Source organism: Carassius gibelio, chromosome A11 (assembly GCF_023724105.1).
Source record: "Carassius gibelio isolate Cgi1373 ecotype wild population from Czech Republic chromosome A11, carGib1.2-hapl.c, whole genome shotgun sequence".
In the NCBI taxonomy this organism is placed as follows: Eukaryota; Metazoa; Chordata; class Actinopteri; order Cypriniformes; family Cyprinidae; genus Carassius; species Carassius gibelio.
Genome location: NC_068381.1, coordinates 5,154,250 through 5,168,913, shown reverse-complemented (window position 1 = coordinate 5,168,913; position 14,664 = coordinate 5,154,250). Strand labels below are relative to the sequence as shown.

Here is a 14,664-nt window from a genome sequence, read left to right as displayed (position 1 = left end):
AGGTTTTTTTAGGATTTTTAAAAATCCCTAAAACTGTCAGAAAAAGGTTAAGGCCTAAGCTATTTCTATGTGAGTGGCTAATTTTATTTTTGTTTTCATAATTGTAATACACAAACTATGAAATTATACAAAATGTATAAAAAGATAAATAAATAAATACGCACACATTAAAAAAGCAGCCAAGTCGAATGAGTTTCCTTTTTTATATAGATTAAAATTGAAGACAGAAGCAAGTGGTAAATGTGGTCACTTTAATATTCAAATCCAGTAGATCCAGTTTATGTTCACGTGGCTGTTTTCGTTTATAGTCGCCAAGCTATTATGTGTTTTGAAATAATCTTGTCCGTGATGTGTTCGTTCGTACGACGAAAGACAGAAACCTGCAGCTCGAGAGATATGTTATTCTGCCAGTCGCGCTTTCAAATAGTCTTGCACACTTAAACAGGTCACAAACACCTGCATTTAGCTCTTGTTGTGTTACAATGGGTTTATTGTGTGCATTTGTGGTAATATTTTATTTAAAAAAGCTCTTAAACAAGAATAAATTCGTTTGTTTTGAGCTCGACACTGTATGCGCTGATCGGAGGCGGTGATTTCAGATAGGCAGCTGCAAATATTTCATTTTCACACAAACAGTTCAAAAACATCTTAATTTAGCTCTTGGTGTGTTCTAATTGGTTGATTGTGTGATATCGCTGTAATAATTTATTTTTAAAAGCTTTAAAACAGGAATAAATTCGTTTTCTCTGAGCTCTTTACTCCAGACGCTCGTGATCACAGCGGTGATTCATCTCTCCTATTTCTCACGTATCTCTGGCCAGAAATAATTTATCCATGAGCCCTGAACCGGTAATAATCAGATATGTTGGTTTAGCTTGTCAGTGTGAATTAAATCTAAGTATTTGTTTGTATTTTTAACCGATTTAAAAGTGAAAGTAAAAGTCCGGGAATTGAACCTGTAGGGGCGCAATTTCTCTCAGACAATGGAAGTCTGAAGCACATATACTCAAACAGAGGGACAGCGTGAGATGAGATGTCTGACAGTTTTTTTAATTTTCTGTTATCCATACAGTGTTGTAAAGTCGTGAAACTATGCATATTTCCTCAGAATGACTTTTTCATCTGTATGAAAAAATTATTTGACGTGTTTGGAAGCTGCAATTTAAAAATACAATAATGATTCCCTTTGTAAGGTCATTTAAAAAAATCACCACGGCAAAACCATTCAAGCTATCCAAAATCCATTCACAATTTAAGTTCCTATCAGAAATACTGATGTGTGTTCAGAGTTTTGTGAAATTCTAAGTATGTTATTTGCCTCAAAATCACCTGAGAAGTATTCCAGTTTGACATGTTGCCACGGCAACAATTTTTTAGATATCAATATCCCCCTTGCAGATTTATATCAGCTGTGTTTTAACATTATTCTGATGAAGTTTGAAGCAAATCGAGTAATAATAAGATGCTGAATTCAAATCATTTTGAAAATGACACACTTCCTTCTGCCAGTTGGTGGCGCTATAACTTTGACTCCTAATAGTCACATATATGCGATCGACATCATACAACGAATAATCTGATGAAGTTTGATTAAAATCAGGAAATGTATGTGGATGGTATTAGACACTTCCTGTTTCTAATTTCTCGCCATAATTTCAACGCCTCGCCACGAGCAAACCGTTCGAGATATCAAAAATCCCCTGGCAATTTTTCATCCCCAGTGTCTTGAGATCATGTTGACCGAGTTTGGCGGCAATCGAGAAAAAAACCTATGACAAGTATTTCAAATTCCAGAGCATGCGCTTTTTACATAACTCTAAATAGCTGACTTCCTGTTGGGTGGAGCCTATGACATGCAATACGAAAGTTGTTCGGCACGATGAGATCTATATGTGTACTGAGTTTCATATGAATATGTGCAAGTATGTGTGAGCTATACATCAACATTTCTGACTGTGTTCCAGGGGGCGCCGTAGAGCCCCTGTGCCACGCCCGGGTCCCAGCCTCTGCAGGCTCCTAAAGGCCACAGATTCCAAAGTGTGCGCAAATTTTCAAGAGTTTTTGAGTATGTTAAGGACCCCAAAAGCCCCCACAACTTTGACGAAAAATTTGAATACTAAACCCTAAATAGCCAACTTCCTGTTGGGCGGAGCCTATGATATGCAATACAAAAGTTGTTTGGATTGATGAGATTTATATGTGTACCGAGTTTCATACGTCTACGAGCAAGAATGTATGATATATGGCCCTCCATATTCCAGGGGGCGCTGTAGAGCCCCTGTGCCACGCCCGTGTATCAGTCTCTGCCCGGCCCTAATGGCCGCAGGTTCCAATCTGTGTGCCAATTTTCAAGACTTTTTAAGCACGTTAAGGGCCCCAAAAGCCCCCGAGACGTTGGAAAAAAATAATAATAATAATAATAATAATAATAATAATAATAATAATAATAATAAAAAATAATCCTAAGGAAAACAATAGGCCTCTCGCCCTTTGGGCTTGAGCCCTAATTAAAGCTGCAAGCAGCGATGAACGGGCCCTCGCACCCGGGCTCACCGCCATCGTGTGGCTTTAGTAAAAAGGTGAACGTTGAGAAATATGCATTTAATGTCCTAAATATAAGTGGAATATATCAAAGTATATCCCATATATGTGCAAATCTTACTGTTGCCAGCAGGTGGCGCTATCATTATAATGGAATATTGGCCTTCAGATGTGTTCAGGCCAGGACTCTTATCAAACTTGTGAAGTTTGGGGAAGATTGAACATTTTATGCTTGAGTTACAACAACTTCTCTTGCTGTGGCAAGACATCAAATTTTGTCATGGCACCATGGAAACGCCCTTTAACAAAAACTCAAGATCTCCAAAAGTTGACATCGCACAGGCCTTTAGATTAGACTGACCACAAAAAAGACATTGATGTCAAAAAATTTCTAGGAGTAGTTTGTCACAGCGTAAAACATATCACTTCCTGTTGCCAATAGGTGGCGCTATGACTATAACTGAATGTGGGCATGTAGATCTGTTAAGGGCAGAAGTTTTATCTAACATGTGAAGTTTGGGGCAGATTGGACATTGTATGTCTGAGTTACAGCAACTTCCTTTTTCATGGCGAAACATCGAAATTTGTCAGGCCGCCATGGACACACCCTTTAACGAAATCTAAAGATCTTCGCAATTTAACATCGCAAAGGGCTTAAGATTACACTGACCAGGTTTGGTGTTGATCTGAATAAATCTCTAGGAGGAGTTCGTTAAAGTACAACCCCTGAAAATGGCAAAAACAACGCCAATTTTGCAGAGAAAATTCTAAATAACCGACTTCCTGTTGGGATTCGGATTTCGTACCAAGAGACTTTTTTGTAGGTATTGGTGTGTTACATGTGTATACCGATTTTTGTACATGTACGTGAAACATAGCTTGAGGCGCACTCTGTTGAAAGTGTATAGGTGGCGCTATCGAGCCATTTTGCCAAACCTGATGGAATTTTGGCCTTCAGATGTGTTCAGGCCAGGACTCTTATCACACATGTGAAGTTTGGGGAAGATCGGACATTTTATGCCTGAGTTATAACATCTTTTATTCCTATGGCGAGACATCGAACTTCGTGACGGCGCCATGGACACGCCTTTTAACGAAAACTCAAGATCTTCACAACTTAACATCGCACAGGCCTTTAGATTAGACTGACCACAAAAAATACATTGATGTCATAAAATTTCTAGGAGTAGTTCATCGCAGTGTAAAATATGTCACTTCCTGTTGCCAATAGGTGGCGCTATGACTATAACTGAATATGGGCATGTCAATCTGTTCAGGTCAGGAGACTCATCAAACATGTGAAGTTTGGGGCAGATTGGTCATTGTATGTCTGAGTTATAGCAACTTCCTGTTTCATGGCGAATCATCGAAATTCGCCAGGCTGCCATGGACACGCCCATTAACGAAAACTCAAAAGCTTCGCAATTTAACATCGCAAAGGCCTTCAGATTAGGCATACCAAATTTGGTGTTGATCTGAATGAATCTCTAGGAGGAGTTCGTTAAAATACAACGCATGGAAATGACAAAAATGACACAAAATTTGCTCATAATATTAGTAATAACCGACTTCCTGTTGGGTTTCGGATTTTGCTCCAAGAGACTTTTTTGTAGGTATTGGAGAGTTACATGTGTATACCGATTTTCATACATGTACATGAAACGTAGCTCGAGGCGCACACCGTTGAACGTGTATAGGTGGCGCTGTTGAGCCATTTTGCCACACCCACTTCTGAAACCCATATCAGACGTAAATTTTCGCCAGTTCTGAGGTGTGTGCAAAGTTTCATGACTTTTCGAGCATGTTTAGGCCCTCAAAAATCCGATTCATTTTGGAGAAGAAGAATAATAATAATAATAATAATTAAAGCTGCAAGCAGCGATGAACGGGCCCTCGCACCCGGGCTCACCGGCAGCGAGTGGCTTTAGTTAATAGGTGAACGGTGAGAAATATGCGTTTAAACTCATAAATATAAGTAGAATATATCAATGTTTATTCCATATATGTGCCAATCTTCCTGTTGCCAGCAGGTGGCGCTATCATTATAATGGAATATTGGCCTTCAGATGTGTTCAGGGCAGGACTTTTATCGAACATGTGAGGTTTGGGGAGGATTGGACACTTTATGCCTGAGTTACAACAACATCCTATTTCATGGCGAAACAATGAAATTTGTCAGGCCGCCATGGACACGCCCTTTAACGAAACCTCAAGATCTTCGCAATTTAAGATCGCAAAAGGATTTAGATTACACGGACCAAGTTTGGTGTTGATCTGAATAAATATCTAGGAGGAGTTCGTTAAAGTACAACCCCTGAAAATGGCCAAAACAACACTAATTTTGCAGAGAAAATTCCAAATAACTGACTTCCTGTTGGGATTCGGACTTCGTACCAAGAGACTTTTTCGTAGATATTGGTGTGTTACATGTGTGTACCGATTCTTGTACATGTACGTGAAACATAGCTCAAGGCGCACTCCGTTTAAAGTGTATACGCACTCCGTTGAAAGTGTATAGGTGGTGCTATTGAGCCATTTTGCCACACTCGATGGAATATTGGCCTTCAGATCTGTTCAGGCCAGGACCCTTATCACACAAGTGAAGTTTGGGCAAGATCGGACATTTTATGCCTGAGTTATAACATCTTTTATTCCCATGGCGAGACATTGAACTTCATTACGGCGCCATGGACACACCTTTTAACAAAAACTCAAGATCTTCACAACTAAACATCACACAGGTCTTTAGATTAGACTGACCACAAAAAAGACATTGATGTCATAAAATTTCTAGGAGTAGTTTGTCGCAGTGTAAAATATGTAACTTCCTGTTGCCAATAGGTGGCGCTATTACTATAACTGAATATTGGCATGTAGATCTGTTCAGGTCAAGAGTCTTATCCAACATGTGAAGTTTGGGGCAGATTGGACATTGTATGTCTGAGGTACAGCAACTTCCTTTTTCATGGCGAAACATCGAAATTTTTCAGGCCGCCATGGACCCGCCCTTTAACGAAACCTCAAGTCCTTCGCAATTTATTATCGCAAAGGGCTTTAGATTACACTGACCAAGTTTGATGTTGATCTGAATAAATCTCTAGGAGGAGTTCGTTAAAGTACAACCCCTGAAAATGGCAAAAACAACAGCAATTTTGAAGGGAAAATTCAAAATAACCGACTTCCTGTTGGGATCCGGATTTCGTACCAAGAGACTTTTTTGTAGGTATTGGAGTGTTACATGTGTGTACCAATTTTTGTACATGTACGTGAAACATAGCTCGAGGCGCACTCCGTTGAAAGTGTATAGGTGGCGCTATAGAGCCATTTTGCCACACCCGGTGGAATATTGGCCTGAAGATCTGTTCAGGCCAGGACTCTTATCACACATGTGAAGTTTGGGGAAGATCGGACATCTTATGCCTGAGTTATAACATCTTTTATTCGCATGGCGAGACATCGAACTTCGTCGCGGCGCCATGAACAAGCCTTTTAACGAAAACTCAAGATCTTCACAACTGAACATCGCACAGGCCTTTAGATTAGACTGACCACAAAAAAGACATTGATGTCATAAAATTTCTAGGAGTAGTTCGTCGCAGCATAAAATATGTCACTTCCTGTTGCCAATAGGTGGCGCTATGACTATAACTGAATATGGGCATGTCAATCTGTTCAGGTTCGGAGTCTCATCAAACATGTGAAGTTTGGGGCAGATTGGTCATTGTATGTGTGAGTTATAGCAACTTCATTTTTCATGGCGAATCATCGAAATTCGCCAGGCCGCCACGGACACGCCCTTCAACGAAAAGTCAGGATCTTCGCAATTTTACATCGCAAAGGCCTTTAGATTAGGCATACCAAATTTGGTGTTGATTTGAAGAACTCTCTAGGAGGAGTTCGTTAAAATACAACACATGGAAATGACCAAAATTACACAAAATATGCTCATAAAATTAAAAATAACCGATTTCCTGTTGGGTTTAGAATGTCGCTCCAAGAGTCTTTTTTGTAGGTATTGGTGTGTTACATATGTGTGCCAATTTTCGTGAATGTACGTGAAACATAGCTGGAAGGCTGTTGATTTTCTTGGTATAGGTGGCGCTGTCGAGCCATTTTGCCACACCCTCTTCTGAATCCTATATCAGACGAAAATTTTCACCAGGTTTGACGAGTGTGCAAAGTTTCATGACTTTTTGAGCATGTTAAAGCCCTCAAAAATGCGATTCATTCGGGAGAAGAAGAAGAAGAAGAAGAAGAAGAATAATAATAATAAAAAACAAAGCAGATACAAGAGGGTCCTCGCACCTCGGTGCTCGGGCCCTAATAAAAAACAAAGCAGATACAAGAGGGTCCTCGCACCTCGGTGCTCGGGCCCTAAATATAGCTGCAAGCAGCGATGTCGGGCTCAAGCCATCAGTGCAACGCCACCCCGGTGGCATCAGGATAACTGTGCCCAGCGGGCATAAGCATTTACAGTAACCCTCTGACAATCAAGTTTTAAGGGATGCGGCAGTTTAAGGGTTAATCCGACCAATCTAGACTTTGAAATCACATACACAGAACAATATATATAACTTTAGTAACACTTTATTTTAATATTTATAAAAAATGTATAAGGTGTGCATTGTAGCTGACACCTATATGAACACATTACAATTGTTTTATGACTGCAAGTCTTTCTTCTCAAATGCTATTGAGCTTCAAATTTGCATTTGAGCCCATGTGAAAAAGTAGCATAATTTACATATGACTTACAGTTTGTTGTAATAAATATCAAACATTCAATTTAATTGTGCATTATAGCTGTCACCTAGATGAACAATTACAGTTGTTTTTATGACTGTAAGTCATTCTCTTCAAATGCTACTGACGTTAGAAAAGTGTATAACAATATCACATGTAACTTTAGAGACCGGCCCTAAATTTGAGACTCTAGAAAGTCCAATGTCAAGACAACTTTATGCCTGTTTTATTTTCTTTAGTTTTCTTTTCTCTGTGCCGGATTGCTGATGTCCTATACCCAGGCATAGATGTCCATCCATCAATTACGAACATTCAGCCGCAAACATGAGGTGTGAGCGGTCGCGAGCGTGGATGGGAGAATGGCGCATGTTTTTTTTTGTTTTTTTGAGCAACTGGGATGGTGCCCCCTCTGGGAGTTGGTGCCCTACGAAGACTGCATACTATGCATATAGGGAGCGGCGGTACAATCTCGAAGATATATTCCTCAAACCATCTTACAAGAGGAGGTGATGCTAATCCTTCAAGAATCGCATAAAAGCTATTCAAGTGTACAGTTTCCTTTTATTGCATCTTGAAATAAATATTTCTGAATTCTGAATCAAACTGGGTTGTGTTTATTTATTTATTTTATAAGACAACTGAGACTTTAATCTCCTTTGTAATATATGTGCTTTTAAACCAAGAACAATTTATTTATAGATGTATTACTGCTTAATAATGACTATTATTAAGGGAAAAGGCTTTATAATCATGAACTATTTACTAATGCTTAGCTAATGAGTGCAATTATTATAAAGTGTTACCATTGCATATTCTAATGTTAACAAATTAGACATTATTTTACAGTGTTACCAAATCCTTAAATAATGTATTAGTGTTTTGTAATGATTTTAATGACCTATAAGCATTTGTGAAATAGTTTTGCTTGCATTGCAGCTTTATCTGTCAGTTGAAGAGTTTTACTGTTACATCCATGAGATTAATAAATGTCATGTCACGTCACAGGTTGTCATAGGTCAGTATCAAATGAGTTTGAAATTATTATTTGCAGCACAAATTAGGGTTCTTAGGATGTTTTTAAATCCCTAAAACTGTCAGAAAAGGATAGGCCTAAGAGATTTCTTAACCTGTAATGAAAGGAAAAAACACCACCATTAGCAACAACAAAAACAATAACAATTTAAAATACAGATTTTTTTTTCTTCTGATTATTAAAGGGATGATTAGGTCTCTCTCGCTCTCTCTCTGCCAGACAGCCCCTCCCTACAGTCCACACACACTGTCACAGTCACCAACCCCCTCACACTCCCCCTCCCTCTCCCCCTCCCTTCCCTCACACAGACAGGGTGGCCAGAGTGAGATCATGTAAGTTGAGAAGTCTGACAGTTTTTTAATTTTCTTTTATCCATACAGTGTTGTAAAGTCGTGAAACTATGCATATTTCCTCAGAATGATTTGATCTTTGTATGAAAAAATGCTTTGAAGTGTTTGAAAGCTGCAATTTAAACATACAAGACAATTAATGTTTCCCTTTTTACTGTCATTTCAAAAATTCACCACGACAAAACCGTTCAAGCTAACCAAAATCCGTTCGCAATTTAAGTTCCTCAATGGTTTTTCTTAATGTAGACAAAGTTTGGTGTGTATAGTGTACTTCCCCTGGGAGGAGTATGCATTAATTCACAAAAGAAAATTCCCAAAACTCCATATTCAAGTCAAAATAGCCAACTTCCTGTTGGTCGTAGCTTATGACTGCGAATTAGAAAGTTGTCCGTCTTGATAAGAACAATTTATGTACCAAGTTTGGTGTCTGTAGCTAAAACTAATCCCCCCACTTTTGACAAAAGGTGGCGCTATAGAGTGCCTCTTCCACGCCCTTTTAAAAGCTTTTGCCATGGTCTAGCTATCTTTAATACTGATATCTGTTTCGAGTTTCATGTAAATCTGAGCTAGTTATCTGCCTAAAAATCACCAGAACAGAACATTCAAGTTTGACACGTTGCCATGGCAACACTATATTAGATATAAATATCCCCATGACAGATTGTCTTCGGCCGTGTTTTGTCATTATTCTGATGAAGTTTGAAGCAAATCAAGTAAAAATAAGATGCTGAATTCAAAGCGTTCTGAAAATGATTCACTTCCTGCTGCCAGTTGGTGGCGCTATAACTTTGACTCCTAAAAGTCACATATATACGATCGGTATCATACAACGAACAAACCAATTAAGTTTAATCAAATTCGGCAAATGTATGTGGATGTTATTATACATTTCCTGTTTCTCATTTCTCGCCATAATTTCAACGCCTCGCCACGGGCAAACCGTTCGAGATATCAAAAATCTCTTCGCAATTTAGCATCCCCAATGTCTTGAGATCGTGTTCACCGAGTTTTGTGGTGAACGGGTGGAGTTCCTCAGAGGAGTATATCAAATTCCAGAGCATGTGTTTTTCATAAAACCCTAAATAGCCAACTTCCTGTTGGGCGGAGCTTATGACATGCAGTGTGAAAGTTGTTTGGTTTGATGAGTTATATATATGTACCAAGTTTCATATGTATACGTGCAAGTATGCATGATATATGGCCCTCGGTACTACAGGGGGCGCTGTAGAGCCCCTGTGCCACGCCCGTGTATCAGACTCTGCCCGGCCCTAATGGCCGCAGGTTCCAAGGTGTGTGCCAATTTTCAAGAGTTTTTGAGCATGTTAAGGACCCCAAAAGCCCCCGAAACCTTAGAAAAAAATTAGAAGAATAAAAAAAAAAAAAAAAAAAAAAAAAAATAATCCTAAGGAAAACAATAGGGCTCTCGCCCTCCAGGCTTGAGCCCTAATTAAAGCTGCAAGCAGCGATGAACGGGCCCTCGCACCCGGGCTCACCGGCAGCGAGTGGCTTTAGTAAATAGGTGAGCGGTGAGAAATATGCATTTAAACTCATAAATATGAGTGGAATATATCAAAGTTATTCCATATATGTGCCAATCTTCCTGTTGCCAGCAGGTGGCGCTATCATTATAATGGAATATTGGCCTTCAGTTGTGTTCAGGGCAGGACTCTTACCAAACATGTAAAGTTTGGGGAAGATCGAACATTTTATGCCTGAGTTACAACAACTTCCTTTACTGTGGCGAGACAGCAAATTTTGTCATGACGCCATGGACACGCCCTTTAAAAAAAAAAAACAAGATCTCCATAATTTAGCATTTCACAGGCCTTTAGATTAGACTGACCACAAAAAAAACATTAATGTAATACTATTTCTAGGAGTAGTTTGTCGCAGCGTAAAACATGTCACTTACTGTTGCCAGCAGGTGGCGCTATGACTATAACTGAATATGGGCATGTAGATCTGTTAAGGGCAGAAGTCTTATCTAACATGTGAAGTTTGGGGCAGATTGGACATTGTATGTCTGAGTTACAGTGTAAAACATGTCACTTCCTGTTGCCAGCAGGTGGCGCTATGACTATAACTGAATATGGGCATGTAGATCTGTTAAGGGCAGAAGTCTTGTCTAACATTTGAAGTTTGGGGCAGATTGGACATTGTATGACTGAGTTACAGCAACTTCCTTTTTCATGGCAAAACATCGAAATTTGTAAGGCCGCCATGGACACGCCCTTTAACGAAACCTCAAGATCTTCGCAATTTAACATCATAAAGGCCTTTAGATTTAACTGACCAAGTTTGCTGTTGATCTGAATAAATCTCTAGGAGGAGTTCGTTAAAGTACAACCCCTGAAAATGGCAAAAAGAGCGCCAATTTTGCAGAGAAAATTCTAAATAACCGACTTCCTGTTGGGATTCGGATTTCGTACCAAGAGACTTTTTTGTAGGTATTGGACTGTTACATATATGTACCGATTTTTGTACATGTACGTGGTACATAGCTCGAGGCACACTCCGTTGAATGTGTATAGGTGGCGCTATTGAGCCATTTTGCCACACCCATTGGAATAATGGCCTTCAGATGTGTTCAGGCCAAGACTCTTATCACACATGTGAAGTTTGGGGAAGATCGGACATTTTATGTCTGAGTTATAACATATTTTATTCCCATGGCAAGACATCGAACTTTGTCACGCCGTCATGGACACGCCCTTTAACGAAAACTCAAGATCTTCACAATTTAACATCACAGAGGCCTTTAGATTAGACTGACCACAAAAAAGACATTGATGTCAAAAATTTCTAGGAGTAGTTTGTCGCAGCGTAAAATATGTCACTTCCTGTTGCCAATAGGTGGCGCTATGACTATAACTGAATATGGTCGTGTCAAACTGTTCAGGACAGGAGTCTCATCAAACATGTGAAGTTTGGGGCAGATTGGTCATTGTATGTCTGAGTTATAGCAATTTCCTGTTTCATGGCGAATCATCGAAATTCGCCAGGCCGCCACACACAGGCCCTTCAACGAAAACTCAAAAGCTTCGCAATTTAACATCGCAAAGGCCTTTAGATTAGGCATACCAAATTTGGTGTTGATCTGAATGAATCTCTAGGAGGAGTTCGTTAAAATACAAGGCATGGAAATGACAAAAATGACACAAAATTTGCTCATAATATTAGAAATAACCGACTTCCTGTTGGGTTTCGGATTTTGCTCCAAGAGACTTTTTTGTAGGTATTGGAGAGTTACATGTGTATACCGATTTTCATACATGTACATGAAACCTAGCTCGAGGCGCACACCGTTGAACGTGTATAGGTGGCGCTGTTGAGCCATTTTGCCACACCCACTTCTGAAACCCATATCAGACGTAAATTTTCACCAGTTCGGAGGTGTGTGCAAAGTTTCATGACTTTTCGAGCATGTTTAGGCCCTCAAAAATGCGATTCATTTCGGAGAAGAATAATAATAATAATAATAATAATAATAAACGGAGCAATTCCAATAGGGTCCTCACACCATCGGTGCTCGGGCCCTAATAAAAAACAAAGCAGATACAAGAGGGTCCTCGCACCTCGGTGCTCGGGCCCTAATCATTCAGATTGACCAACATGAGGGTGTTTAAACAATGACAGTTTTATTTTTGGGTTAACATTTTTTTTTTTTAATTTAATAACATACGCTACTGTTCAAAAGTTTGGTGTCTGTCTGATTTTTTATTTTATTTTTTATGTTATTGAAATTGTCTTTTTAAAAAGTCTCTTACACTCACCAAGGCTACATTTAATTGGTCAAAAATACAGTAAAAACAGAAAAAAATTGAAATATTAATACAGTTTTAAATAACTGTTTTCTATTTTATTATATTTTAAATGTCATTTAATTCTGTGAGAGAAAAGCCAACATTTTTGGATTTGTTTTTTTATTTATTCTTTTATTTATTTTTTTGATATGCTGATTTGGTGCTAAAGAAATATATACTTTTTTATTTATTATCAATGTTGACAACAGTTGTGCTGCTTATTATTTTTTAGGGAAATAGTGATACATTTTTCTTAGGATTCAAAGAACAGAATTTAACTAACATCAGTCTTTACTGCCTTCTTTATTTAATTATTAATTTTATTTATTTACTTTAATAAAAAAACATTTAATGTGTCTTCCCTGATTAAAAATATTTTCTTAAAAAAAACCTTACTGACTTTTGAACAGAAGTGTACATCAAACTCTACTTGCTAAGCTTATCAAAAGCCCTATAAGTAGACAATAAATTATCTAAATGCCATAATCTATTCTACATCATAAAAATAAAGGTTCCAAAACCTGACATAATTAGAGAACATTCTTCAGTTTTATAATTCCTTGGAAAGTTATCAATGTACTACTACTACAAACAAAACCCCAGAGGGCTTTTGCTCAGTGAATGGAACATTTTCTCTAAAGAACCATACAGGATCTCATGTAGCCAAGAGTCTTAATTGAAAGAAGTTCTAGAAATATCCTCTGAAGAACCTTTATTTTTACTCAAGCATAGATCCTTGTCATTTTGCATGTGAGGTAAGGCAATCATCCTAACCTGATTCTCCTCGTGGGTCACCCGCATCTGTTCTTTAAGGATAGAAGTGCGCGCTGCCTCCTCTTTCCTCATCACGCGTTCTTTCTTCAGCTCGGGGCTCCAGAAGCTCTTGATGCTGTTTGTGGAAGAGCCAAGCTTGCTGTCCTTCAGGTCCAACTCCCTCCGAAGTAGCTCGTTTTCCCTTTGCATGTCCCGTAGCTGTGCCTGGAGCTCCAAAAGTTCACCTCCACCACCCCTGACCGCCTGTCGCAGCAGGGCCGACGGCGTCCCCTGGTGGTGGAGCATTGACAGTGAGCCCAGGTCGCCATAAGACAGTAGGTCTGCGTGTGGGAGTCCCACAGTTGTGATATTAGGGGTGCTGCCCATGGCGGTGACACGACCACCGTACATCGCTCGACTCGTGGCCCGACCGAGCGTCATGGTGCCTTTAGGGTAAGTAGCAGTGGAGCCGATGGCTTCATGGTCACTTAGGTACATTGGGCCAGATGTTGCGTAGGCAGCATTGAGGGACTGGATGTTCTCCATGGATAAGGTCTTGCCGCTTGAACTGCCAGTGTTGACTCGACGGTGGCCCAACCGAGGAGAGCGGGGCAGCCGCGGGGAGCGAGCAGGGCTGCCCTCCATGTGACTGACGGCGCGCGCACTGCCATACATCTCCCAAGGTTCTGTTACACCGAGAGTCCGTAAGAAAAGCCCCTTCACGGATTGACAAGGGTGTTTACTGCATCCTAGAGAAGAGAAGAAAAGGGAAAAGTCGCACACTTCAAAATGCAGTCAAACACTTCAAAATGGCTGCAATAAAGCGGCTTGTGTTTTGTCTGGAACAATTCTTCGCTTTCATTCACAACAGTCTAGAGCTAATCAAAATGCAAAAACATATTAAGTTCCTGTGGATGTTGCAAAGCATCATGAAACATTGCATCTCCTTTCAATTCAGAGACAACATAACTTCCTTTAAATTTCTGCCTGAGCTGAGTTGAGGATAACGCCTATCCATCTATTCATCAGAAAGATGAGTCAAAATGAAAAGAGCCCCGCAGTTTTTCTCAGAGGTGGGGACCACTTGCTGCTCACAGGGATGACGCTGATGCTGTGGAGAGGGTTGCTATGGTAACAGTTACTGAGATGATGGAGGAGAGCGCACCTGTTTTCACTGGTTTGAAATGTGAGGATGTGTGGGCATTCACGGGCGTGTGAGGGAGAGAGAGAGTGAGAAATGTACATTTATGCTGACTTTCAATGAGCCAGACTGCAGATGGCCTGGTCATCTGTACACTTCCATGCCAGATTAAAAAAGGACACGTCCAGCCTTCATCTTGCCATCCGGACAGATACCATATATAGTACACCATACTGGACAAACAGTGGGCAAAAAGGAAAGGGCTTCACCCGAATGCCAAGATTTTTTACAGTAATTTTA

General features: G+C 39.7%; 1 protein-coding gene across 4 annotated transcripts in view; it reads right to left on the bottom strand.

The window, feature by feature from the left end:
* The window catches only part of LOC128022109 (ERC protein 2-like), a 70,599-nt gene that overhangs the window by 51,655 nt on the left and 4,280 nt on the right, over positions 1-14,664 (bottom strand). For all 4 annotated transcript variants that reach the window (XM_052609357.1, XM_052609358.1, XM_052609359.1 and 1 more), the window contains exon 2: positions 13,245-13,972. In XM_052609357.1, coding sequence (XP_052465317.1) covers positions 13,245-13,898 — 654 coding nt within the window. In that variant the 5' untranslated portion in view covers positions 13,899-13,972. The remainder of the gene's footprint in view (positions 1-13,244; positions 13,973-14,664) is intronic.